The following is a 27,490-nucleotide window of genomic DNA, read 5'->3' on the forward strand; positions in this document are numbered from 1 at the left end:
TCAATGAAACCTTTGCATCTAGCTATTATATGAATGATAAGCGAGTATTTGAGTAAGTAATTTGTCTCCAATAGCTAGCAATGACAATTCAATATATCTAGTTACTTAAATTTGGATACATATATATACTGATGCTTCATTCGTGAATGCTCAATGCTGAAAAGGAAACACATGTCCATTTAATTTGCCTCCTATAGCTAGCAAGAAAGGATCACAAGAGACGCCCGTTGTTTCGCAAAAGTTATGCAGCCTCTGTTCTCGAAATCACAAGAGACGCCCAAAGTGTACCATTTGGCATCAAGGATCTTTCACGAGGCGCCGTGAAACCACACACTTTACACTTCTATCAATTGGATATCTGCTTATTTAGTAGCACCTGCCGCCTTTGGATCGAGTGAAATGGGTGTTCCTTACTTCCTTGGACAGAGCTACATGCTGCTGGGTTTGGGATGCGGTTCGTGATCCTTGTACACCAGCTCCTTCAACGCCGGATTACGTGGCAGGTACGTGTCCTGCAGCCGTGCACCGCAGGAGACCGTGTCAGCAGTTCAGCAAAAAAAATGTATAAAAAATCAATCAAGAATGACAAAAATTTGCTAAAAATTAAGATGCCACGAGCTCAGCAGTTCAAGAACAATTTAAAGCTTCATTAGAATGCTACAAACTCAGTAGCGCAAATTTGCAATGGACATGCGCCAATTCCACCGAAAGAAGAACGCCTGCCAACTGAATTTTAGATTTACCAGGTAAATTTCTCCATTAGGGTGTCCTCGATCTGTTTTCCCTGTCATTGACTCGCTGCAGGCAATTCGAGCAGCTAATCCTACTCATCTATCCTCCTCGGAGAATCCGAGGGGCAATAGAAGCGCGAGCGTGACGCAAGAGATGAACCAGTGGGTAGAGTAGCAGAGGAGGAGGAGAGGGGATCACGCACGGAGATGTAGGAGCAGGTGGGGACGACGCGCATGCCGCGGCCCCGCGCGTGGGCGAAGGCGGCGTCGCAGAGGCGCGCGGCGAGCCCCTGCCCGCGCTTGCTCCGCGGCACGTACGTGTGCACCATGTCCATCACCGCCGCCGCCGCAGCAGGAGGCGCGCCGCCCCCGCCCCTGCCCCCGCCGGGGAGGAGGTGGTACTGGAGGAAGGCCTCGCCGTCGGGCGTCTCGAACCTCCCCGCGTCCTCCCTCCACACGATGCCTTCCGTCTCCGGCGGAGGGGCCTCCACCTTCCGCTTGACCGCGCCGCCCTCCTCCGCCATCGGATCGCCCGGAGATGCTTCTCGCGGAGTCGGACACTCGGACTCCTCACTCCTCAGCTCGTCTTGGCTCCTTGGACCTTTTTTTTTTTAGCAGGAAAACAAAGCTTCCACTTAACCAGAGGCTCCAGGGAGATCCCCAGAGACCAAATTGGCTACAAATTCGGGGACTTGGTTCATGAACACCACTGAACCAGAACGTACAACGTTCGCCCCATGAGCAGCAAGGCTATAAGCCACTTTGTTGCATGATCTTGGACAAACTCGAACCACACATCGAGCCGACCACCACCTCCATAACATAACCCATACCTTCTGTTGTGTGTCTTCATCCATTTTCCAAATTTCTTTAATTGTCTCCTTTGCTGATTTACATTCCACCAGGAGAGTTCTAATATGTTCCATTTCCAATAATCGCCAAACTCCCTTAACGCCCTGGCATTTGAAAAAAAGATGGCCACAATACTCGTCCAATCTCCTGCACATAGGACAGATTGTTTCATTTTTCATTCCTCTTCTAGCAATATTTCTTCGAACTGCCAAGCTATTATGTGCTAGTCTCCATATAAACATTTTCACTTTGTTTGGGAGAGACAGTTTCCAAATCCTTTTCCATTCGAATCTGTCCACACCTGAGTCATTAGCATTTGATCTCGATGCATCCCTTGCCTTATCTTGCTCTCTTTTGCTAACAGCCAGCTTGTACGCAGATTTCACAGAGAAGTCCCCTTTAGGATTAAAGTGCCATGCTGGCCAGTCTTCACTGTTGTCATCTGTAGCCATTGACAAAATAATTTCAGCATCTCTCCCAGAAAGTGTCATTCACCAGCTGTTCATCCCAAGAACCAGTTAAGGGATCAATCAATTCTGACACTTTTGTGAGTAAAGAAGAACCCCTTGGGGTGGCTGGTCGACTAGTAACCCCCAGTGGAATCCATGGATCCAACCAAATATCTAAAGAAGTTCCTTTGCCCACCCGCCAGATCACTCCTTTTAAAATTTCAACCCCATGTAAAATACTCCTCCAAGTGTATGAAATTCCATCCCTTGCTGTACACTTTAAAATGGTACTATCAGCAAAGTATTTTGCCTTCAGGACCCGGCTGCACAGAGAATCCGGATTGGTCAAAATCCTCCATGCCTGCCTTGCCAACATAGCCAGATTGAATAAATACAAGTCCCTAAAGCCCAAACCCCCATCCTTTTTTGGGAGAGTAAGTTTGTCCCAGCTCAGCCAATGGATCTTATTCTCCTTATCATTTTGATTCCACCACCATTTTCCAATAAGCGAATTCAGTTCATCACACAATCCCTTGGTTAGATCAAAACACGACATTGCATAGGTTGGAATAGCTTGTGCCACAGCTTTAATCAGTACCTCTTTGCCCGCTTTAGAAAGCAACTTCTCTTGCCATCCTTCAATTCTTCCCCAGATTCTCCTTTTAATATATTCAAACGCTTTCTTCCGTGATTTGCCAATAGATACAGAGAGACCCAGATATCGCTCACTTTTTGCCTCTGAACCAATATGTAATTCTTCCCTTACATGGGCTTTGCAAATCACATCTGTATTTGGGCTGAATAAAACTGAAGACTTATCTCTATTTATCAGCTGTCCCGACGCCCTCTCATAAAATACAAGATTCTTTGTAATTCACTAGCATCCTCCTTTTGCGCTCTCATAAGGATTAGAGAGTCATCCGCAAAGAACAAATGATTTATCCTCGGTGTTGCCTCACATATTTTGATTCCTTGAATTTTACCTTCTGATTCAGCGTTTTGCAGCAAGGCTGACAAAGCTTCCGCACAAATAATGAATAAATACGGGCTGAGGGGATCTCCTTGCCGAAGTCCTCTTTGTGGAGTCACATTTGTTGTGTATTCATCATTAACCTTAATGCGATAGGAAACCGTCGTAACACACATCATAATCAAATTAATCCACTTTTCACTAAAGCCTAGCTTCTCCATAATTTTCTTCAAAAATATCCACTCCACTCGATCATAGGCTTTACTCATGTCCAATTTTATTGCTGCTACCCCTTCTTTCCCTCTCCTTCTTTGTTTTAAATAGTGAGTCAGTTCATATGCCACCAGTACATTATCCGTGATTAGACGACCTGGGACAAAGGCACTCCGGAATTGGGAAATAATTTCTGGTAAGATTGTTTTCATTCTATTTGCTATGGCCTTTGAGATCAACTTGTAGGCAACATTACATAGACTGATGGGGCGCAGGTCCTTCAGTTTTTCTGGTTTATTTACTTTTGGAATCAGCACTATTATAGTATCATTCCAACCCCGTGGCATATGACCTCCATTCAACACACTGAGCACCTCTTCCTTCAATTTGTCCCCAACCAGCGACCAGAACCTCTTGTAAAAGATTGACGGAATTCCATCAGCCCCTGGGGCCTTCAGATCGCCCATTTCTTGCAAAGCTTTCCAGACTTCATCATTCGAGAAAGGAGCCTCCAAACACTCATTCATTTCATGTGACACCCGGGTATGGACACACCCAAGCACCTCCTCCATCTGAACACCTGCATTAGACATAAAAAGATCTTGATATTGGTTAGCTATAAAAGTTTTTAGAGATTTCCCCGCCACCACATCTCCCCCATCCTTCAACAGCTTGTCAATATGATTCTTCTTTCTCCTTTCAGAAGCTTGGGCATGAAAAAATTTAGTATTTCGATCACCCTGGGTCAGCCAAGTAGAATGGGCTCGCTGCTTCCAATATATATGCTGTTGGTCCAACAACCTCTCCAACTTGTAGCGTAATACATGTTCCTTGTTAACTTGTTCTTGGCTGGTGCTTCTACATCTGCAAATCTCCAGCTCTCCCCTTACCCCTTTTATTCTCCGCTCCAACTCCCCTAAAACATGCTTGTCCCATTCCCAGAGATCAATCAACAATTGCTTCTGTATCTCCATTAAGCTAGTGCCACCCAACTCCAAAGCCTTATACCACGCTTCTTCTACTCTAGCTGGGCCCTCTTCTTCCTCTAGCCACCGTGCCTCAAATTTCTTCATAATTTCCATTGGCCTTCTCCACTCCTTCTTCTCCCTTCCCCCCAGCTCCACAATGATTGGTCTATGATCAGAATGCCCCGGATCTCCATTTATAACACGAACCAAGGGAAAATGATTTCTCCATTCACTATTTGCCACTGCTCTGTCTAAACGCTCCTTCACATACCTATCTGCCCTATGATGGTGATTTCTCCATGTAAATATATCACCCTCATACCCAATATCATGCAGGCCACAGTCCACCAGGGCTTGACGAAAATTATCCATGCTTTTCTCAGATCTGGGTTGCCCTCCAGCCTTTTCACAATTAAACAGTATCTCATTAAAATCCCCACAACAGAGCCACGGTAAATTACTTCTATCTCTCAAAATCCTCAAAAGCCTCCAGGTTTTTTCCTTCTCCTCACTGCGTGGTTCACCATAAATCCCAGTGAAACGCCATAGCAAACCATCCTCTTCTTTTATTGTAGCATCAATATGGTACTTTGACATACTATTTACAGTGAGATCAATCCCTTTCCTCCAAAATAATGCCAAACCCCCACCCAAACCAACACAGTCCTTCACAAAAAGATTTGGCATATGGAGATACCACTGAAACCTTTCCATCCATTTTGCATCATGTTTCGTCTCTGACAAAAACAAAATATCTGGGGCCTCCCTCTTCTGGATATCCAGAAGACCACGAACTGTCAGGTTGTTCCCCAATCCCCGGCAGTTCCAAGCGATAAGCCTCATTTTGCTTGGCGGGATTGCTCAGGCAACCCCGCCATTTCATCAAAATTTTCCTCCAAAATACACCTCTCCCTAACACCCTCACCACCCTTCAGCTTCTTCCCTACTGCTGTAGAGTCTTCATCTGAATCAGGCCCTTGTCTTTTCTTGTTTAAACCCATGGTTGGAACCCCACTTGTCTTGGTAGAATCAGATCTTGGCCTTCGCTTGAAAATCATTCTCTTTGAGGATAGATGCAACACCCCTTTAGCCCCTCCCCCTTTACTGCCATCTCCCACTTGTTTTCCTGCTGTATTGGAATTAGAAATAGTGGGCACCACTACTACTCCACCCCCCGACGCCTCCTGCACATTCTCATCGACATCCATATTGAAAATAGCCTCTGTCTCTACTTCAGATTGTGAAAGAATTTCACCAGCCCTTCCCTCCCCAGCAGATTGCTTTTCAACATTGAGAACCACATTCTCCTCCAATCCCGGAGACCCAATTGCCACCTCTGTATTTTCTGCATAATTCAGAACCTTCGGATCAGATTGCTCCCCTTCTTGGATTTTCTCATTTTCAAAAACCAGCTTTTTTTGGGACCCCCTCTCTGTCTCCGCTAGACTGTAATTTCAAAGGACTAGTACCATCATCTCTTAGGTTATCCTCTCTGAACTCTGAAAATTTACCTGAAGCCTCCGCACTCCCGGATCCCTTCTGTCCTAAACTCCTCCCCCCACTTCCATCTTTTCGCTGTCGGATACTTCCACCCGAGCCTCCCCCTTCTGACCACTTTCCCCTTCCCTCCTTCTTACGTATTGGGTTCACCCTTAGCCATTCCCCAAACTGCCTTCTTTCTTCCTGCCACACCCCTTCATCACACCCCTTTTCCACATGACCCACGTGACCACACACATAGCAGAAATTAGGCAAGAACTCGTATTTAAAATTGCACCATCCCTCCCCTTCCATGGTGACTCCCCTGAAAAGAGGTTTTCGAATATCAAGCAACACCTTAATGCGAAGGAACTCCCCTACAGCCAGTCCATCCTCATCCATATCCACCTCCAAGAAACGTCCCACCTTATTACCAATCCTTCGTGCTATTTCCTCATTCATCAAACCAAGTGGCAGATCAAAAACCCTGATCCAAATCGGAACAGAGACAAATTCCAATTCTTTTAACCTTTTAGAGCCATCAATATCCACCACTATCAACAGATCTCCTCCAAACTCCCATGATCCTTCCATAATGGCCCTGCGCTTCCCACCTGGCTGCAGAAATGTGAAAAGGAACAAATTGTTGCCCAGTTCCTTGCACCGGATCCCCTCCCTGGGACACCATATCTTCCCCACTGTTTGAACCAAACCATCAGCATAACCCGATTTCGAAGAGAACAGCTTGCCCACCGCCTGCAGGGGCCGGCCAGCCTCCCTTCGCTCCGCCTGCCTTGCACCCCTGACAGCCTTCCGTTCTTCCTCAGAGAGCTTCAAACCACCCAGGAGCCCCTCCAGGTCCTCAACCCCCTTCTTCCTGCCCCTATCCATCAATGCTGAACTGTAGACCTCCACCCCACTTCCACCCTACAGATCCCAACACCTCCGTGCTCCCGCACCTCCACCCACCCAGCCAGGCGACGTCCGCACCACCACAACTCCCAGCACTCGGCTTCCGCAGCAGGAACCACCACTTCGTGAAGCACCACACACCAGCGCCGCAGCTCTTCCTCCAACTCTGCCTCCTCCACTCCAAATGCCCCTCGCTCTCCTAGCAGAGGGACCACGCACAAGCAAAGACTAAGATTTGTGGAAAGAAATCAGAGGATTTGAGAGGAAAAACCAATCCGAAATCCCTGCAAGATGCAAGGGTTGGGACACACTCCGAGTCGCCAGAGCTCCTGAAGGAGTCGGGAGACCAGAGACTGGCTAGCTGCCGGAGGGTGTCAGGGAGGGGACCGAGGGAGGAGAGGATTGGATAGGAAGCGACGGCTCCTTGGACCTGATGATGACTGAACCTGATGAAGAGTGGGGAAGCAGGCAGCATGTGCCCAACAAAAGCTTCGATGGACCAGAATTTGCTTGGGCCTCTGTGAATAAACTGGGCTAGGGCCGTATCCGCCTGATACTGCAATGGGATTAAACGGGCCTAGAGGGAATTCGATGAAAACGTATATGTATATAGCAGCTTTCACAAGTTTTTTTCTATTACTTATTACAGTGTTTGAGACCTTGCTACAGTATATAGGTGGCTAAAATAATGTACTAGAAGAGAGCAAGACAGCTATGCATAATTCTGGTAAAATGTTTTAGAAAAAAAATATTGTCAATTGGTGAACCAGTCATGAGTTCCTTGTCTGCTAGTTGGTTTCCTACATCAACATTTCTTATGGTTGGTTCAACATGGAGAAGATGACTTGAGGTTTTCAGGTTGGAGAAATGAAAAGATTTCAGGTTGTATTTTCTTTCGCTCTCTTTTAATTTCTTTCCCATACGTATCAAAGTTCACGTGTCCCATTCACTTGTACTCACCATTCCTCTCTAGGTGTTTCCTCCAGAGAATTCAGTTGAGCATCACACACTTTGAGTTCGCTTTGTTCATCCATTGTACTGATCTTGCATCAGCTGACAGAGATATATAAATCTTTGATCAACGTGCAGTGCGTTGTGCGAGTGAAGGGAGAGAAAGCACATGCTGCGCCGGCGAGGAAGAGGGGCAGTGCTGTCCGTGCAGCTGCTCTGCCAGTTGAATAAGGCAAGTACCCTGTAACAATTGTAGTTTGTGCAGGATTATTGTGTGTCTTTTCAGTCTGATACGCTGACTGTAGACAAAGTTTTGGCTTCTATCATGCTGGACTAGGCATCTTGCGCTGCAGCCTGCAGATACAATAGAACACATTACACATGCAAGATGACTACGACCCTATCAATGGGATTCACGGCGCCGGGGGAGTTGACATTTTTTTCATCTCGCCGACCTATTGCTAGTATTTTTTTTAAACATTTGATCCGGAAATGTATACGATTTTTTTTAATGTCCGCTGGCAGGTGGCAAGAGAATATTACTTGGAAGATCCGGTTGGGTTTTCCCCCCTTTGCCCGGCTAAGTATTTATTATAAGCACTAAACAATATCCGATGGCGCGAAGAACGGCAGCCTAATGCCCTAATGATCCTCTTAAGTACCGGGCGCATGCATCGAGAACGACTTTGACTTTGCTTCGCTTCGTCCCGGCAGCAGCAGCGAAGAGACGAGAGCGAGCCGGCCGGGCGGCGATGGAGATCCTGGGCCCGTCGCCGCTGCCCAATCCCTGCCCGCGGCTCCGCTGCGGCGGCCCACGCCGGGGGCACCACCGCGGCGAGGCGTGGCTCCACGTGGCCGTGGGGAGGTCGCCGGAGAAGACGCTCGGGCTGCTGCGCTGGGCGCTGCGCCGCTTCGGGAAATGCCGCATCGTCCTCCTCCACGTCCACCAGCCGTCGCCGCTCATCCCGACCCTCTGTGAGTAGTACTGTAGAGTGTAGACGAACATTCCATTCTCTAGGAGTTCAGTCAATCGTTCGTTCATTCGTTGTTCAACGCCCAAATGAACTGAAATCGCTCCAATTGGACTGGGAAAATGCAGTGGGGAAGATCCCGGCGGCCCAAGCCACGGAGGAGCTGGTGCTCTCCCATCGCAAGTCCGAGAAGGAAGAGACGGACAGAGTCCTCCTCGCCTACCTCGCCTTCTGCCGCAGGGCCCAGGTCCAGGCGAAACTCCTCCTCACGGAGAACGACCAGATCCACGATGGCATCCTCGGCTTGGTCAACGAGTACAGGATCACCAACCTTGTAATGGGCTCTACACCCGATAGGTACGCTTCTGCTATCTCTTGATGATGAAGCCAGTAGTAGCATATGTCGTGCTCGACTGTTTGTCTGAACCGTGTTCTGTGCGCCGGGAGCGTGCAGCTGCTTCAAGTTGAAGTTCGGCAAAGAGTCCTTAATGGCTAGCAATGCTCCTGCCTTTTGCCAAATCTGGTTCGTGTGGAGAGGAAGACACATCTGGACCAGAGAAGCTAGTGCAGACACCGACAACAATACCCCAGTTCACTACCAGGATGATGTCCCGACAACAGAAAGAATTAGGTTCAGCTCATATTCTTACAATGTCGGAACCATACTTGATGAAGGCCATGTCACGGGTGAGGCATTGATGACAGTCGATCATTGTCAAGGCATTGTTTCAGATTATGATGGTTATGAAGCTCTTGGGGCATATGAAGCCAACCACTACTGTAGTATGAGCATTGCGAACTGGCAAGATGCAGAATCAGCAGCACCCAACTCAACCTTCTGCTCTGATTCTTCTGTACATACCTCAAATTCTAAGGTGGTCCCTCTGCTTCATTTATATATGCATCCATGCTTGAGACTTGTGTAAAACATAATGTGGATAGATTCTTTCAGGAAGTATTGGACAGAAATCTCAAACAGGTAATGATGGTAGCTGATGGATCCAGAAAGGAAGCTTTTGTTGAGCTGCTGAAGCGCAAAGAAACAGAGTCAAAAGTAGCAAGTGCTTTTGCTAGGGTATGCTGTATGCAAATATCTATTCCTCACCATTTAAGATATCATGTACTACTATCGCATGCGTTCATTTTCTTAACCATCTTCTGGTCTCTGTGCAGGCAAAAGATTCTGATTCTGCTAAAAATCATGAAATTAAGATGAGGGGGGAGCTTGAAGTTTTATCGGTAGCCACGAGAAAGCAGCATGAAGATCTTCTAAAAAATAAGGAGAGAGCTGTAGCAGCGCTGGAATCTTCTATGAAAAGATTAGCCATACTAGATGCCCGTGCCGCAAAGATAAAGCTTCAGATGGATGAGTTTTCAGCAGAGCATGAAGTGATCCAATCTTCCATAGAAAGCATCAGGCAGAAGAAACTGAAACTACCAAAGCTAGAAGACAGACATACTGACCAGATTATGGGGGTCACATACAGCCATGCCACACTGTCCAATTGCATGTCAAATGCTTTTGGAGATGATTTGTACAGCTTCAGAGAATTTACACTGTTAGATATCCAGTCTGCAACATGTAAATTCTCAGAGGGCTTCAAGATACGGTCAGATGGTCATGGGTGTGTTTACAAAGGAGAAATTATGAACAGAACTGTGATGATTTATAAGCTGCACTCGCATAGCATTGAGAGCGTGAAGCAGTTTCAGCAAGAGGTATTCCATGTTTCCCGGCTTCCCACACCTCTTGCATTTGATACACTTACATTAGTCAATATGACACTATTGAACTTAAGTAAGTTATTTTGCAGACACGTGAACACAGACACGTGAACACATGGTATTGGTGTGTGACACATTATCCATTTCTCTATCTTTCATCAATAAAAAAACAAGAATGGTGTAGCAAATATTATTTTTGCTACTGGTAAAGTAGAGTTAATTTCACAAGCATTTTATCAGTTAAAATAATAAAGTTGTACTCCCTCCATGCATGTAATATAAGGCATTCTAGCAATTCTAAGACATAACATATTAAGGGAGAGAACAAAAGACACATGTATCCTCCGGGAGCTCTTCGTTTACCAGCCATAATTAAAGTTGTTCCTTAGATTAAGCAGGGGAGGAAGGAATAGAAAAGGTAAGCATGTAGCTAAGAGCCAAGGAAAATTAAATGATTTCCTTTAATACTTACCAAAAAGTCCTAGAATGCCTTATATCAGAGTACAAATTTGAACCCTTCAATGCCTTATATTTCAGGACAGAGGGAGTAGTTAATAAAAAACAAAACCAAGAGCTTTATCAGAATGATAGGTGCTCCCCATTGTTGGAGCTGTTATGGGTTTTCAAAAGTTGTTCTGTGTTGTGAGGGATGAGAATAGCTCTCTGTTCTCTGAAATTGCCACCCAAAATTGAAGTTCTTTGTTAAATTGTCAAGGAAAGTTGTAGTTTTGCAAAATTAGCTCATTAAAGTATTACTTGTGACGTAATGTAGCATTAAGGAATAGGCTAATTTGGCCTACCACGCTTGTAAAATTTCTGCTTATTTGTTGCATATCTTAGGTCTGATGGCAATGTAGATAGTTTTAGAAATTGCTATTAAATTATGGGCATATTTATCAGCTTGATGTGTACCTAGTAGGATGTCATCATTTAGCTGAAGATACTTATTTCCGTTTTCTGTATAAGGTTTATATCCTTAGCAAGGTGAGGCACCCTCATCTTCTAACATTGGTTGGAGCATGCCCAGAAGCTCTGTGTCTCGTCTATGAATATCTGCCAAGTGAGAGCCTTCACGACTGCCTTTTCAGCAGATGCAACAGTCATTGGCTGTCATGGAAAATCCGTGCCCGCATTGTTGCTGAGATCTCGGGTGCACTTCTGTTCTTGCATTCCTGTAAACCCCAGATGATCATCCATGGCAACTTGAAACTTGAGAACATCCTTCTAGATACTGAATGCCACTGCAAGATTGCTGATTTTGGTATTTCTCGGGTATTCACGGATGACATGAAGGATTGCCCATCATTTGCGGGCGGTTCCAAGCTGAAAGGGTCCTTTCCCTATGCAGACCCAGAGTACAAGAGAAGCAAAGTAATGACACCGAAGTATGATATATACTACTTCGGAACGGTGATACTCCAGCTACTGACCGGTAAACAGGAGCTTGTAGGGCTTGCTGGTGAGGTAAGGAGTGCTATGTCTTGTGGCAAGCTATCATCAATTCTAGATCCTACGGCCGGGCAGTGGCCTTTGGAGGTGGCTGAAAAGCTAGCAGAGTTGGGGCTAAGGTGCACTGTAACCAGGAGCCAAGATTGCCCGGAGCTGACTCTTGAGACTGTACGAGAGCTAGAGCAGCACTTTACGAGGGAGGAAGGAGCACCCTCCTCTTTCCTATGCCCTATTCTGCAGGCAAGCACCACCATCTTGAACCATTGTTCACATGGGCAAGGGTATGGGACTGGATGTGATGAGTAATGAAAAACTTGGTATCTACCCCTTTATTGTTTCCTGCAGGAGATAATGCATGATCCTCAGGTGTGCGCTGATGGCTTGACGTACGAAGGGCGGGCAATCCGTGAGTGGATGGATTCTGGGGGAGAGACGTCGCCGGTGACCAGCCTGAAACTAGAGCATCGCAATCTCACACCCAACCACGCCCTTCGCTTTGCTATCCAGGATTGGCTTCGTCACTCTCACTGCCCGATGAAGCTCTAGCTTGGCATTTGTTTTGCTTTTCCGATCTGTATAGATTAACTTGTAAAAAAAAGAATAGGGATGCGTAGTACTGTATATATGAATAATTTTAGTAGTTGGTTTAACATTTTTGTGTACGAATTTACCAAGAGCTTAGTACTTGATGGAATGTATCAGTATGTATAAGCTCGGTATTGCAGCTGCATGATCACATTGATCACATACTTGAGCCCATATATGTACAGCTAGCATGCCCTCATACTGCAGTTACCAATCTCAGAATTTGGTAATTTCTTTTGTCTCTTATCTTGGTATAGCCACTGTATCTGATCATGTGTGCAAAAGTAAAACCACATATTACACAAGTGCACCACAACTTCCACACGCATATCTAGGCTTGCAATATTGGGTGCAAATGTTCATGAAACATGCTGACAAATATCATATGGTTGGCCTGGCAGCGGTCTGTGGGGATTGTTGAGAGCAAGAAGTAATATCTGTTTTGAGGAAAAGTTGGCGAGATCTCCTACTGAGATCATTTGCTTTGCTTTGTCTTTTATATCTTTCTCGGCAGATCTGCATCGTGAAGAGCATCGGGTGGCCTTGGAGGCTGGAGCTATGAAGCCCTCAAGGTGACAGCACTGAGCCTGCACCCACAGAAGGCACCTATGGAGGATACTGAGACGGTGCTGCAGCATTGAGCTGCCTGGGAAAAGGTCCTGGAAGACCGGTCTCGTGAAAGATCTTTGTCTCTTTTGTTTTTGGTCCTGCCTTTTTTTGTATTCGCTTAAGAGGCAAGCCTCTCTTTCTGTCACGGGACATATATAGGGTCTCCGCTTTTGTTACAGCCCTTTGTTGCTGCGGTTAACTAGACTGGTCGTTAGTAGGTCAGGGCGTCAGGCTTATCTGTGGTCAGGGGAGCGTGGAGTACGTGCCAGGACCAGAACTCTTGCTAATTTTGCTGCTTTTCAGTAATGAAATATGGGCAATGTCCCGTTTGGGGGAAAAATCTAGGATTACAACACATAATTCCGTCCCTAGTGAGACCGATGGTGTAACAGCCCTATGTTGATTATCTAGTTAAACATGGCATCATATGCATCATTAAGTTTTAAACATAATTAGCTCACTCCTTAAGGAGAAAGTTAAACCTTAGGTTAATACATTGTTTTTGGCAGTGGCGGACAGTCCGCCACTATACGGCGGACGGTCCGCGGTTCTGCCACGTGGCCGACCATGGACAACCTCGAACGCATCGACTTCTCTGCCATGTCACCCACCCGTGGACAGTCCGCGCCACACTCGCGGACGGTCCGCTAGTGCATCTCCGCTGCGTGTCATGCGCGCAGAGTCTGGGCGCCACGTCTCACCCCGACCCCACGCGTCAGCCACGCCCCCTCTTCCACTAGAGCACCCCGTGCTCTCTCTTCCTCATCCAATTCGCTCCCCTCACCTTCTCTCTAAAGCTCCAAGCCATGGAGGAGCTCCCCCATCTTCCCCACCATTGAAGCCCCTCCACCTCGCCGGAGCACCACCGGAGGATGCCGGAGAACGACACCGACTAGCTGCACCACCCCGATCTTCATCTTCTTCCTTGGGGAGGAGCTTTCCCCCAACGAGTTCTTCTTCCACTTCATCTTCTCCTTCAAGCCTCAAGTAAGGAGGACGACTCCGAGCTACTCCAAGCCTTCCCCGACGACTTGAAGCCATTGCCGGTATCCTACTCGACGCCGGTGAGTGTTTCCCCTCCCCAATCCATTCCCCATTGTCCTAGGATTGAAGCCAAGAAACTCACCTAGAGCCCAATCACCATTGATGACCTAGAGCTTCGAAACCCTAATGCATGTGCGATTCAGTTACCAAAGTGAACTCCCTAGACTCCCAGGCACCTCTAGGAACAAACCCCACCCCAAATCATGGCCGGAATCGCCAGCGGCGAACTCGCCGGTGAGCCTCGGATGTGTCGCGGACAATCCGCCCGACATGGCCGGACGGTCCGCCAGCTCCTGACAAAAACCAATAGAGACTCTGCACGATTCTTAGCCTTTCACAAATTGAGAGCCGGACGGTCCGCTTAACCTCCACGGACGGTCCGCGATTTAGTCAGAGAGTATGTTTTCCACCCAGCACGGTCCGCGACTGACCGTGGACGGTCCGCCACTCGGTCCGCCGTTCAGACCGGGCAGTCCACTCATTCCACACGGACGGTCCGCGATTTAGTCAGAGAGCATGTTTTCACCCAACACGGTCCGCACCTGACCTGCGGACGGTCCGCCAAATGGTCCGCCGTTTATAGCCGGACGGTCCGCTTCTCCCAAGCCAGACGGTCCGCATTTAGTTGTTCTTTACCCTTACACTTAGCTATGATTATTCCACATATGTACTATATGTCTAGCCCCTTTTATCATAGTTTTGCAATATTAAATCATACCTTCTCATACCATTTGCATACCATGTCAATCATTCATGGTATATTATTTATCATGCATCATTGCACTCGTGTAGAGACCGTGACGCCGGAGCAAGAGGAGCTTGAACCGGAGATCGTTGGAGACTCTACTCCCGTCGAGACTCAAGGCAGGCCCCTAAGCATTTCTTACACCCTATTTTGGATCAATGAAGTATATGTGTCTTGTTTGCACATGAGTTATTATATATATATATCATTGATTGCATAGAACCTATTTGATGCATTATCAACCTTGATGAATAGGTGTCACGAACTATATGCTTAGTCATGCTTAGCTACGGTACAAGACGAGAGGTGGCAAGGTCACCACCACTCGCGAGCTATAGGATGTTTGATTAATTTACATGATTAGTCAAGTATGGATAAAAGTTGAGCAAATATGAAAGATGATTCGGACTTGGGCAAGTATGATAGGGCCATGTTGGGATGGAGCTCACATGGTTAGTCTTGCTTGAGTTGATTAATGACCGATGCGTAATCGCTTTGATACTTGAGCACCTTTCCGTACGAACCACATACTATATAATGGTACGGTAAGCCAACTAACATAAGTCACACCTTGCCTTGATCGGATTCGGTGCGAGTTGTGATGGAGTGCGATCGGCGTTTCCGGTGCACTTGTCCTTCTCGACCGTTCGCTCATAGTCGGTTGTGTTTGTGCGAAAGGTTGAGGCATGAATCAACACTTATCCTTGGCCGTGGGTATGGTCGTTGGTCTTGTTCTCGTGTGGGAAAAGTTGTACACCCCTGCAGGGTTTTCGATCTATTGCAATAGCCGCGCTCTCTGACATTGAGCACGCACTTGTACTTTGACTTTAACGTAGAGTTACCGAGGAAGTTCATGGAAGATTGAGCTTATGATTTATGAACACTTTATTTATGTAATTGTTTGATGCATGCTCTAGAGATCATAGATGCTCTGTCTTTTGCTTATTACAACTTGATCAAAGTTAGATGCTTTTATGCAAAAGTTAAATACCGTACCCTATCCTTGCTACTAACCAAATGCATTCTCCTTGAGGTCGGGATATTATATACCCATATTGGGTAAGCCCTGCGAGTACCTTTTGTACTCACGGTGCTGCCGTTAAGTTGATGCAGGTGAGGCGCAGCCGGAGGCCGTGTTCGGCTACTTCTACCCCGCGGACGGAGGTGCGGGTGAGGAGTAGATGGCCGGTGGCTATGTGAAGGGCACTATCGGCATATAGTGTTACCTTCTTATTTTGCTTTATGTATGGAGTGCCAGTAGTAGAACTTCCCGCGGCAAAAACTCTAAAGACTTGTTGTATTAAACTTTGAACCGCTTTGTAATATGATCTCGTGTGTTGGACGTGCCTATGTAATGGTGTTACTGTTGTGCTCGTGGAGTGTGTTTAAATCCTGGGCGGTGCTCATGACACATTCCAAGGACTACCGGGGTTGGGTCCCTCTAATCAAGTTGATCAATGGACGATGACTCGATTAGGCGGGATCAACTCAGGATACCGTAGACGATGCTCCAACGTGGAGTTACGTGTCCCTACCTGCAATGAAGTTGTTTTCGAGCTGAAGGCAAAACTTGCTTGGGAAAAAAGGCTATATTGTTGTTGTTGTTGTTGTTGTTGTTGTTGTAGAATAGTGATCAATCTAGCGACAGGTGAATAAGTATCAAAGAAGTCTTCGCCTTCCTTTTGTGTGTACCCTTTAGCAACAAACCGAGCCTTGTACTTGTCAATAGTACCGTCAGGCTTAAGCTTCTTCTTGAATATCCACTTACATTCTACTGGCTTGCAACCATAGGGTCGTTCAGTGAGCTCCCATATTCCATTAGAAAGAATTGAGTCCGTCTCACTTTGGACTGTTTCTTTCCAATCATCTGCATCTGAAGATGCATATGCCTCTGCAATGGACGTGGGAGTAATGTCCACAAGGTACACAGTGAAATCGTCACCAAAGCATTTTACAATCCTTTGTCTCTTGCTCCTTCTAGGAGCTTCACTGTCATCCTTCTCTAGGACATGCTCATGTTCATCGGATTGTTCAGAAGACTCGATAGGTACTGCAGGTTGAGGAGTTATCTCTGTCGAAAATTTAGAATTGCTATGCATATCTTTCATAGGAAAAATATTCTCAAAAAATGTTGCATCACGAGATTCCATAATAGTATCAACATGCACATCTGGTATCTCAGATTTAACCACTAAGAATCTATAAGCAATGCTCCTCTGAGCATATCCTATAAAGACACAATCCACTGACTTAGGTCCCAACTTGCGCTTCTTTGGAATAGGCACATTAACTTTCGCTAAGCACCCCCACGTGCGCAGATAAGAAAGTGATGGTTTTCTCCCATTCCACATCTCATATGGAGTTTGATCTTGATTCTTGTTTGGAACTTTATTCAAGACATGACACGAAATCAATACAGCCTCCCCCCACCATGCCTTAGAAAGACCAGCTGTGTCTAATATGGAGTTAACCAAGTCAGTCACCGTGCGGTTTTTTCTCTCGGCAATCCCGTTTGATTCGGGAGAATAGGGAGGCGTCCTTTCATGAATAATTCCATGCTCCACACATAATTCATCAAATATTTTGGGAAAATACTCGCCACCACGATCTGACCTTAGACGCTTGATCTTTATAGATTTTAAAGTAGTCTAACACTTCGTCCTTAGTTCGCAACAAATAAAGATAGCAAAATCTAGTCGCATCGTCAATTAACATCATGAAGTATCTTTTCCCACCTTTTGTCAACACACCATTCATCTCACATAGATCAGAATGTATGAGTTCTAGAGGTGCCAAGTGTCTCTCCTCAGCAGCCTTGTGAGGCTTCCGAGGTTGCTTTGATTGCACACAACTATGGCACTTAGAACTTTTAGCAATGGTGAATTTCGGAATTAAACACATGCTGGAAAGCCGAGACATCAAACCAAAATTAACATGACATAAACGTGAATGCCAAACGCTCGCATCATCGCTAACGTTGCCACAAATATGGTTCATCGACTTATTACAAAATTCAGCAAGAGAAAAGCGGAACAAGCCTCCGCAATCATAGCCTTTACCAACGAATTGTCCATGTTTCGACACGACAAATTTATTGGACTCTAACACTACCTTAAACCCGTCCTTGCATAGGACTGACCCGCTGACCAGATTCTTGTTGATAGTGGGCACATGCTGCACGTTCCTCAGCTGCACGATCTTCCCCGAAGTAAACTTCAGATCTATCGTGCCGACACCATGAACAGAAGCATGTGAACCGTTCCCCATCAGCACGGAGAAGTCATGGACGGTCTAGTAAGAAGAAAACATAGAGATGTCAGCACACACATGAACATTAGTACCCGTATCAAGCCACCAACTCGTGGATTGAAAAACTGAAAGAACTGTAGGTAAATTACCGTACCCATCTCCAGTGTTGTTTATGGTCACCATGTTGACATCCTTGGACTCATTTGCTTTCTTGGCCCTGCGGCCTGCTCGATCTGGGCACTCCTTGGAGAAGTGTCCAAGCTTACCACATGCATAGCACTTTTCCAAAGTCTTGTTCTTCTTCTTCTTGAAGGTAGTGGTCTTGTTAGGCTTGTTGTTCCCTTTGTTCTTGCCATGTGGGAACTTTTGGACCAGGTTGGCGCTGGACTGGCCTTGATCTCCTTTCTCAGTCACGTCCTTCTTCCGAGCCTTCTCCTCAACATCAAGAGTCGCTATCAGATTTTCGACTGGTATCTCCTGTCGCTTGTGTTTCAGAGTTGTGGCGAAGTTCCTCCACTGGGAAGACAACTTTGCAATAATGCATCCAGCCACAAACTTGTCGGGAATAGGACACTTAAGGAGATCAAGATCCTTGACAATGCACTGCACCTCATGCGCCTGTTCCACCACAGAACAGTTATTCACCATCCTGTAGTCATGGAAACTCTCTATGAGGTACAGTTCATTGCCCGCATCTGTTGCATCATACTTTACAACCAGAGCATCCCACAGCGTCTTCGCCTCTGTCTCATCAATGTACACACGGACTAATCCGTCTGACAGATTGCTAATGATACATCCGACAAAGAGATTATTGACCTCATCGTACTTCTTCTGCTCTTCAGCAGTAAGTACGCCCTCAGGCTTGCCAAGTCTCATGTCCCAGATGTGCATAGCAGTAAACCAGAGGCGAACCTTGGACTTCCAAATCTTAAAGTTCACGCCAGTAACTTTTCTAGCCTCAGTGACTCAGCGAAACCAGCCATTGTTAAATCAACAGATTGCTTATAATAAGATTTTTGGATTGTTGGAGAAATAGACAACTGTAAGTTTAAATTCCGAACTAGATTTATCATGACGAGAATTAATCTAGCATGCATGACTCTAACATACTAGACAGTACGTATATCATAAATATGATCTCAGAAAACATGATTACGAAACAGATCTGATCACAAAATACGTACTGTGCGGGAGCTGCCAGGAAGACGAAAGGCGCAGACGAGACGAAGATGGTCATTCGAACAGAGCGCAGCAACCGGCGATGCAGACGACGGTACGCCACAGCTCCTGACTTGGACGGAGAACGAGTCGTGGTGAATAAGATGAGCAGTCGCGCTTGGCGCTTCCTAAAAACCTTATTCGCCCTCTTCCGGTGCAGGATCACAAGAGCGAGCGGTTCCGGAGACCTGCTCTTCCGTTCGCCGGTGCACACCGGCGTTCGGGATGGAGCAACTACGAAGGCGGCGCAGCAGCGAGAAGAGGCAAAACCCCTAACTCGATTAGATCGTCTTATGAATTCCCAAACCTAGGGGACTCCACGTATAACGATTTCTATGGTGCACTTTTTTCATGAGGGAGGTGATCCGTATTTAAAGGGAGAAAACCCCCCTACACTCTCATCCATTAGCAATACGGGACTAATAGATGGTGTACCTCCTCTTAGCGCTAATGGGCCTTTGAGATTTATTAGAATTATTTATATGGTGCAAGCCCATAAATCTAACAAACCACACCGGAGTTGTGTTCGAGCCGAGGGCCAATGGGATTAAAAAATCACACTAGGATCCCATGAACAAGCGTCGACGTTTTTGCCGCCGAGCCTGAAAAGAGATCTCGATCTACCGCCGCTAACGCCACAATAATACCTGCATGAACCACACTGCTGCCAATGCCCATATTCTGACGATGCCGTGGAAGAACATCTGCAAGTCGAGCCAGAAGAGCATAGGAATTACAGGAAAATACAAACAATGACCGCTTCTGCGCAGCACACAACTCTATCTCGGCCAACCCACCCGATGGATTTCAGCGATCTGAACAGCGGACGAATCTTATACCAACTGTTGGCATGGCCACAGTGATTCACCAAGCGAGCAACCAGAGATAAGGGAGGACATGTTCCATTTATGAGTTCGACTTCAATTGATAACACAAAAGTTTTTTCAAAGGACAGAAAGAAAATGCAAAAGCTTTGGCAATCTCTTCTTTAAAGGAGAAATGTCTGCTGCTCTTTACCGGGCCATCCATGACTGTCTTTAACACAAATTACAGCTACCGCCGACCATCTTCCAAAAAGCAAAGGGGAAGTATCCATTGCTTTGGAAAAAGAGAAGGGAGGATGCTTTGCTTGCTGTGAGAAGCAACGCACCCAGCAAGCAAAACGTACAGGGAGGAAGCCAGCCAGCAAGCAAGGAACCATGCGTTGTGCAGAGAAAGGAACATAGCTGCCGACTGCCGTGGTGCCTCACAACAGTTAGCACTACACTCCTAAGCCCTGCCGCCCTCCGCCTCGCGATTGCATTTCGTGCCGGCTCCTGTTCGATCTGAAGGCGAGCACACATCAACGGAGTAATGATGGGTTAGATCGATGCGCCTTCCTTTAATTAATTAATTAATTCCTCATTGGCCTTTGGAGTTAATTTGGACAGACGGAAGGATTGTTCTCCACAGGTGTGTGCTCCTCCTCTATACTCATTGGCCTTTAATACTACCCGTAGTACTGTACTGCGCTGCTCGTTTACAATAATACTGTGCGCAGGTGTTGATTGACCGAACCAGCGGATTCATGGGTTAGATCGGCGTTCGTGCGCGCATTTCCTGTCTGTTGTTGTTCTTCTAAGGCAAGAGGGATTTCATCATGGAAACATGGGTACGGCACTACTGTATGTAATTCATGCGACTGTAAGCATTGGTACAACTAATTCAAACAATTTTGCAGAAGCTAGGTGCACTCTGCTAGCTGCTGGTTTATACATGCGCCAGCATCCTTCGATTCGTATATATCTCATGCACACTACCAGAGCATATGCATTCGTAATGCATTGACTAGTTACTAACTGAAGCTGCAACGGATTCATATATATAATGTAGCCTCATTTTGCTTCCTCCTAACTCCACTGCAGTCTATCGGCGCAAGAGACGTTGATGGCGCCAGAGAGGAGATACTTGAGATTATCCGGGTCGAGAGTGACAAAAAGGTCTTCTATTTTAATGGTTGGAGTGGCTTTGGGGCGGCCCGGTTCTCAGATCCATAGAACAAGAACTACGGTCAATCAAAGCTAAGAAAAATCCTTCAGAACTATGCTTTGACACAATAATTTACATAGATTGCTCAGCATGGGAAAGTAGAAGGGTGATGCAGAGGAAAATCGCAGAGGAGCTAAAACTAGACCCTGAAACAGTGATGGCCACGTTTGACAAGCAGGATGAAGAGGATGACTTCAATGGTGTGGACCTTGGCTCTAGGGATGTGATACCTAGTGTTTCGCAAGTGATTGCCAAACCCCTGATTAATAGAAAATTTATGATGGTTTTCCTTAATGGAAGTGATGACGAGGTTGATGTACGTTCCTTTGGCATTAGTCCTGAGTATCTCGACCACATAATATTATGGACATTCAAAAGACGGTCTTTGACCATACATGATCACCGTGATGAGATATCAAGCAAGCTAAGATACACCCACCTTTTTTTCTTTGATTATTTGTTAACTAACCAATCAAGTACTTCAGAGTTTCATGCACTGCTGCATGAAGAAGCAGCTAACATAGTCGCTCGCCACCCATGGATGCAAGGCGTCGATCCAACAATGGTAATGGAGTGTTGCCTGTACGAGTTGTTCTTGCAATATAGTTTTCACAGGGCCACGGGATTTGATTGGGTGGCTCATTCTCCAAACTACTGGGTGTGTGATGGGATAATTAAGAGAGATGGAACAAGGGAGATTACTGATGCATTGCATCAGGAAATACATTGGGAGTGTGATGATACTTCTCTGTTTGATGAAGTGTTTGAAAGACTCATGGAAGACCCAGAGGCTCCATTTTTGGTGGTCAAGAAGGATGGTATTTCTTACTCTAGAGAGAGCCCATGTTGTCGTTGGATTTGTATGACCTCAAAGAATCTGACAATACAAGAAGATACAAAAGCTATATTGGAAAGGGCATCATCTTTGTTCGTAGCACTAGACAAGTCTGAGAACCCACAAGGCTCACCAAATGTGTTTCTTAAACACTGCTGCAACCTTGGCGTGCTAATTCTCTCTCATTGCAGCTTCAGTTTTATGTCACCTCCTTTCCTCCAGTGTGAGGGATTGAAATTCCTCGGATTGGATCACTGCACACATGACAGCAGAAGTGAAGGCGGAGATAACAATGCAAGCTGGGTGTGTCTACAAAGCCTATGGGTGCTTGACTTACGTTACACAGAATTGGATGATATCCTATCTGAAGACAATATGGATATCATGACTAACCTCAGGGAGCTAAATATTGAGGGATTCATGTGTTGGCAGTTAATAAGTAGATTACAGGGAAGGCTGTGTTACCTCCAAAAGCTTCGGATAATCAAACCCACTCATAAAGCAGAGACGACATCAACAGATTGCAACAACTCATTCGTGGACAAAATAGATCTGGAAATACTTGATTTGTCAGGTAACAGAGACATGGATAATCTGCCAGCAAACTTATCAATGGTGAAGAGCCTCCAGATGCTTATCCTTGATGGTTGCGACGGGCTAGCGAATGTTGCTGTGCCAGACGGGCTTCCCTCTTCCCTAAGGTCATTTAGTTTTGATGGATATGGACCGGCAACCAAATGGACGTCATCCTTTAAGCTGCCCCTAGAATTTTCTGAACCGAAGCAGCCCCATGATGCGGATAAAAGGGGTGCCAAAACTTCCAAGATATCCCTACAAGGCTGCACGCAATTGGAGAATTTGTTTCTACGCGGACTACCTAATCTTGTGGAGCTAGACCTCTCAGGAAGTGCAATCAAGGTACTTGACCTCAAAGCTATGGTGGTAGATGTCCCGGTACTCAAGCGGCTCTTTTTGTTGGGTTGTGAGAACCTCCGTGCAATAATTTGGGGATCAGATGATTCAATGGAACAGCTAAAGCTGGAAGAGGTGTGCATAGACACGCGAGCTAAGAGGACACTTGGACTTGCTCGGCCGTCCCTTGCCCAGCACAAACATCGCAGCTTGCAGTTGCATGCTGTCCTTGCAGACGCGAGGCTCGGCAGGTACTTGTATCGCCTGGTGAAACATTATGCAGGTCGAAGACCCTATTATGAGGGTATTCATTTCAATATCCATGCCACCTCTTCAGTTGAGTACGGTGGGGGTGTTCAACTCGAAGCGACGGTCAATGAGAGGACTGCAGGACCTAGTAATAGTCCCCAGCACCATGTTCTAGCGAGTCCGTATGGTGATGTAACCACCGAGATTGGCAACAATGTCCCAATAATGCTGGTGTTTCCACAGCCCCCGGCTCAACGGTCAGATCATCATGTTGAGATTAGTGGGGAGAGCCGAAGCTTGGGTAGTGAACTACTGCGGGATATGAGGGCACAAGCCTCTTTAGGTGATTTAACAGTATATTTCGCCGAATCCCTGCACGTGCATGATGCCGCAACCAGCGCTAGCATGCCCTCGGGGAACTGGCGTCGCCTGAAGTGGTGCCACGTGGAGAGGTGCCCCAACTTGGATACGATCTTCCCTGCAGAGGGACTGGAATTTAAACATAATAATCAACCACTACAGACCATCTGGGCATCGGATCTCCAGATGGCCCGGTGCATTTGGAGCCAAGGTGTTAAAGAGTTTAATTCCTTCGAAAAGCTGCAGCACCTGCACCTGCGCTCCTGCCCGAGGCTCCAGTTCGCGCTGCCGGTGTGGATCGCCTCCTTCCCCAGCCTGCAGACCCTCCACATCATCCACTGTGTCGGACCGAAGCCGGCGACCAGAGGGGGTGAATTGGAGCCGATCAAAATTTCTTCGAAATTCGAATCGTCGGCAAATATCTCAAAATTGCCCAAACCCTCAAGCGTTCTGACCAAAGTTTGGAGTAGCTATTGAAAAGCTAACCCAACACAAAAGGCCTCGAACGAGCGAGCGAAACCACGAAGCAAATCGGAAGCGAATTGGAAAAACTGCAGCACTGATCTGCCAGGACCGGTCTGACCGGTGCGCTCGACCGGTCTGACCGGTGCGCTGGACCGGTCTAACCGGTCGTGCCTACCAGTCTGACCGGTAGCACCCAGAAAACCCCCGAGAAATTGGATTCAAACGTTGAATCTCGAGCAAATGACTACGAAAATCGGTGAAACTTGGGGGATTGCTTAGCCCCTACCCCGTGAACATATCCCCAAAAGATCTCGGTCTAAAAATCAACGAAACGTGAGAATTATGGGGGAGATCAAAAGGGATTGCGGTTTTCTCAAACACTCAAGAACTCGAATTCTGATGAGCTCGTGATTCCAGAAGATTTGGCACGCAGCTAGTAGCACGGGAATCACTCCAAAGAGCTCTACGAAACGTCGCAATCAAGTGCATCAAAATCGAAACGAAAATCCATCACAAAAAGCACAAGAGAGACAGAATTGGATTGATTCAAAAGCCCAGAGGGCACAGCTGCCGCCCGGTCCGAGCTCCGGTCCCGGCTGCCCTTCACCGCCGTCCACCGCACGGTCCATCGGCCACAGCACCTCCACGGCAGCTCCCCGTCGACACTCGACGCCCGTGTACCTGCAATCCAAAGACCAAGCGCACGATCACACCGCACGGTTGACAATTCACTCATCACAAGCAGGATAGAGTACTCTCGTTCCTCAATCTCCCCCTTGATGAGTGCATTGTCAACACACCACAAACGAACCAAGAGAAGTGAAACCAAAGAAGAACAAAGAAGCACGAAAGAGAAGAACTCAAGCAAGTGACGAAAAGCTCAGAAAGGCAAGAACAATCACTTACTTGACTCCTCAAAGACAGAGGTAACGCTCGACGCAGCCATGCAAGAAGCAGAGGGAAAACGAGGAAACCAGGAGCCAAACCAAAGCAGAAACTCCCCAAGCAAAGTTTTTCCCTCTCACAAGTGCAACTTTCCCAAAATGATGCACTCTCAAAGCCCTGTGCACAACAAGATTTTCAAAAATCAAACAAGTCTCCCCCTTGTTCGATCACTTCTCTCAAAATTCTCCCCCTTGTTGGCACATGCACACATCAAGGCTACAAAGACCTAGAGCTCCCCCTGAAGCTGAGACTCCCCTGAACAGATGCTATGCAATGAATGCAATGCAGGAGGTGTAAGTGAAAGCATTCAGGGATACAAAGATATGAGCAACATCTAGTCTCAAGCGTGTGTGCATCCATAAACAAGACCTGCATCTAGCCCAACAGGGTATATCAAATCAGTCTAGAGCTAGGCAAGTTCAGTTTATGAGAAATAAAAGCATCACCCATGATCTAGCACTAACAAGTAGGGAATGGAAAGCAGTGCTACTCAAACTCATACAGGTGAGCCAAACCATCCAAAACATGTTGCGATCATTCATTTTTTTTCAATCAAATTTGTATCAAGCAATTCTTAATGCCAGGGGTTGAAAGCTTGTCATGCTTTACTTAGCAACGAGGTCAAGTCTATGCCAACAGACAATCAGAAGCTTAAAGCACTCGTTTCAGTCATGCACAGCCTTGCCCGGGTTCTCACAAGTGCAAAGTGAGCCGTACCAAAAGCTCGATCAGTGCGACAAGCAATCCCACCTGGATCTTTTCAATCCATTTCATGAGCAGTTCAAGCAATTTTTATCAGATTTAGATCATTTCAAGTATGAATTGCTGAACGAAAAAGCACACTAGCATGAATAAGATAGCAAAGCACATCAACACGCCCTAACATGCTAGTAGCCAAGACAGGGTGATCATGTTTTCAGATTTTTAAATCAAAATAGCTTAACTCAGATGATGTCATATACACAGTGGAGCAAGCTATACATGATCAAGTTTAACAACTCACACTAGCAGGCACTAGAAGATCATAGCAATGTATACAAGAATGTTAGTGCAAGTGAGACAATGCAAAATGCAAACATATACAATGCATATGCACAATGCAACTACCAAGCCTAGAAAACAAAGAGAAGCAAAACAAAGACCTACCAAGCTAACCAAAATAAAAGTCAGCGATCAAAAGGGGTAACAAACCCCAAGCTCCCCTCGCAAGCGAGCAAAAGTGTCTTGCTCTAGCGGTTTGGTAAGTATATCTGCAGTTTGCCTCTCTGAAGGGACATGGATCAGGTCTATGTGTCCTCTCTCATAATTGTCTCGCAGGAAATGGAATCGGATGTCTATGTGCTTGGTTCTGGAGTGTAGGACAGGGTTCTTTGCAATGCTAATGGCTGACATGTTGTCTACAAAAATGGGAACCGTACCGAAACTCAAACCATAATCCTGCAAGGTTTGTTTCATCCAAAGTATCTGGGAGCAGCAACTAGCAGCGGCAACATACTCGGCTTCTGTGGAAGAAAGCGCTACGCTAGCCTGCTTGCGAGAGGATCAAGACACCAAAGATGTACCGAGAAATTGACAAGTGCCGGATGTCGACTTGCGATCCAACCGACACCCACCAAAATCGGCATCAGAAAAGCCCACCAAAACCAGAGAAGAATCCGCAGAATACCAAAGACCAAATTCAGGGGTGAATTTCAAATACCTGAAGATGCGTTTTACCACCTGCCTGTGGGAGGTGCGCGGCGAAGCCTGATACCGCGCGCAGAGGCAGACGCCGAACTGGATGTCCGGTCGCGTCGCCGTCAGGTACAGGAGAGAGCCGATCATGCTCCTGTACTCCTTCTGGTCCACCGCCTCGCCGTCCAAATCCTCATCAAGCGCCGTCGATGTGCTGATCGGAGTCGGCTGAGGAGACAAGTCGCTCATGTCGAACTTCTGCAGCAAGTCTCTAGTGTACTTGGCTTGATGGACAAAAGTGCCCTGAGGAGTTTGCTTGATCTGCAGCCCTAGGAAGAACTGCAACTAACCCATCATGCTCATCTTGAACTCCCTGGACATCTGCTCAGAAAACTTGGACACAAGAGCGTGAGAAGAGCCACCAAAGATAATATCATCCACGTATATCTGAACCAAAAGGAAATCAGTGCCAGATCGCATGAGGAATAAAGTCTTATCAACACATCCCATTTTAAAGAGCGTGAGAAGAGCCACCAAAGATAATATCATCCACGTATATCTGAACCAAAAGGAAATCAGTGCCAGATCGCATGAGGAATAAAGTCTTATCAACACATCCCATTTTAAAGCCCTAAGCCAGCAAAAATGTTTTCAATCTATCATACCAAGCTCTAGGTGCCTGTTTCAAACCGTAAAGAGCTTTCTGAAGTTTATAAACACGGTTTGGAAACTTGGGATTTTCGAAACCAGGGGGTTACTTTACATAAACCTCTTCTTCGATAAAACCATTCAAGAAGGCAAATTTAACATCCATTTGGAAAACCTTAAAACCCTTGGAAGCAACAAATGCAAGAAAGATTCGAATAGCCTCCAAACGAGCAACAGGAGCAAAGGTTTTC

General features: G+C 46.4%; 3 protein-coding genes across 4 annotated transcripts; 2 read left to right on the top strand and 1 right to left on the bottom strand.

Annotated features, from left to right (window-relative positions):
• Positions 1–75: 75 nt before the first annotated feature.
• Positions 76–1,342, bottom strand: LOC120680610 (acetyltransferase At1g77540-like). Its single transcript, XM_039962111.1, has 2 exons — positions 935–1,342; positions 76–512 (listed from the first exon to the last, which is right to left on the bottom strand). Exons 1-2 carry the CDS (start codon positions 1,253–1,255, stop codon positions 429–431), a joined length of 405 nt encoding a protein of 134 aa, XP_039818045.1. The 5' UTR covers positions 1,256–1,342; the 3' UTR covers positions 76–428.
• Positions 1,343–8,221: 6,879 nt separating this feature from the next.
• On the top strand, positions 8,222–12,320 carry LOC120683137 (U-box domain-containing protein 33-like). Of its 2 annotated transcripts, XM_039965165.1 has the most exons (8): positions 8,222–8,500; positions 8,625–8,853; positions 8,951–9,371; positions 9,449–9,571; positions 9,670–10,215; positions 11,188–11,449; positions 11,570–11,910; positions 12,016–12,320. In XM_039965165.1, exons 1-8 carry the CDS (start codon positions 8,278–8,280, stop codon positions 12,214–12,216), a joined length of 2,346 nt encoding a protein of 781 aa, XP_039821099.1. In that variant the 5' UTR covers positions 8,222–8,277; the 3' UTR covers positions 12,217–12,320. The 2 variants fall into 2 exon arrangements, with proteins under 2 accessions (XP_039821099.1, XP_039821098.1); XM_039965164.1 differs by having other exon boundaries at positions 11,188–11,910.
• A 7,705-nt stretch (positions 12,321–20,025) lies between these two features.
• Positions 20,026–24,070, top strand: LOC120681122. Its single transcript, XM_039962657.1, has 4 exons — positions 20,026–20,575; positions 20,664–20,774; positions 21,028–23,849; positions 24,065–24,070. The coding sequence occupies exons 3-4, from the start codon at positions 21,261–21,263 to the stop codon at positions 24,068–24,070; spliced, it is 2,595 nt and encodes an 864-aa protein (XP_039818591.1). The 5' UTR covers positions 20,026–20,575; positions 20,664–20,774; positions 21,028–21,260.
• Positions 24,071–27,490: the final 3,420 nt, after the last annotated feature.

This window comes from Panicum virgatum, chromosome 7N, assembly GCF_016808335.1.
Source record: "Panicum virgatum strain AP13 chromosome 7N, P.virgatum_v5, whole genome shotgun sequence".
NCBI lineage: Eukaryota > Viridiplantae > Streptophyta > Magnoliopsida > Poales > Poaceae > Panicum > Panicum virgatum.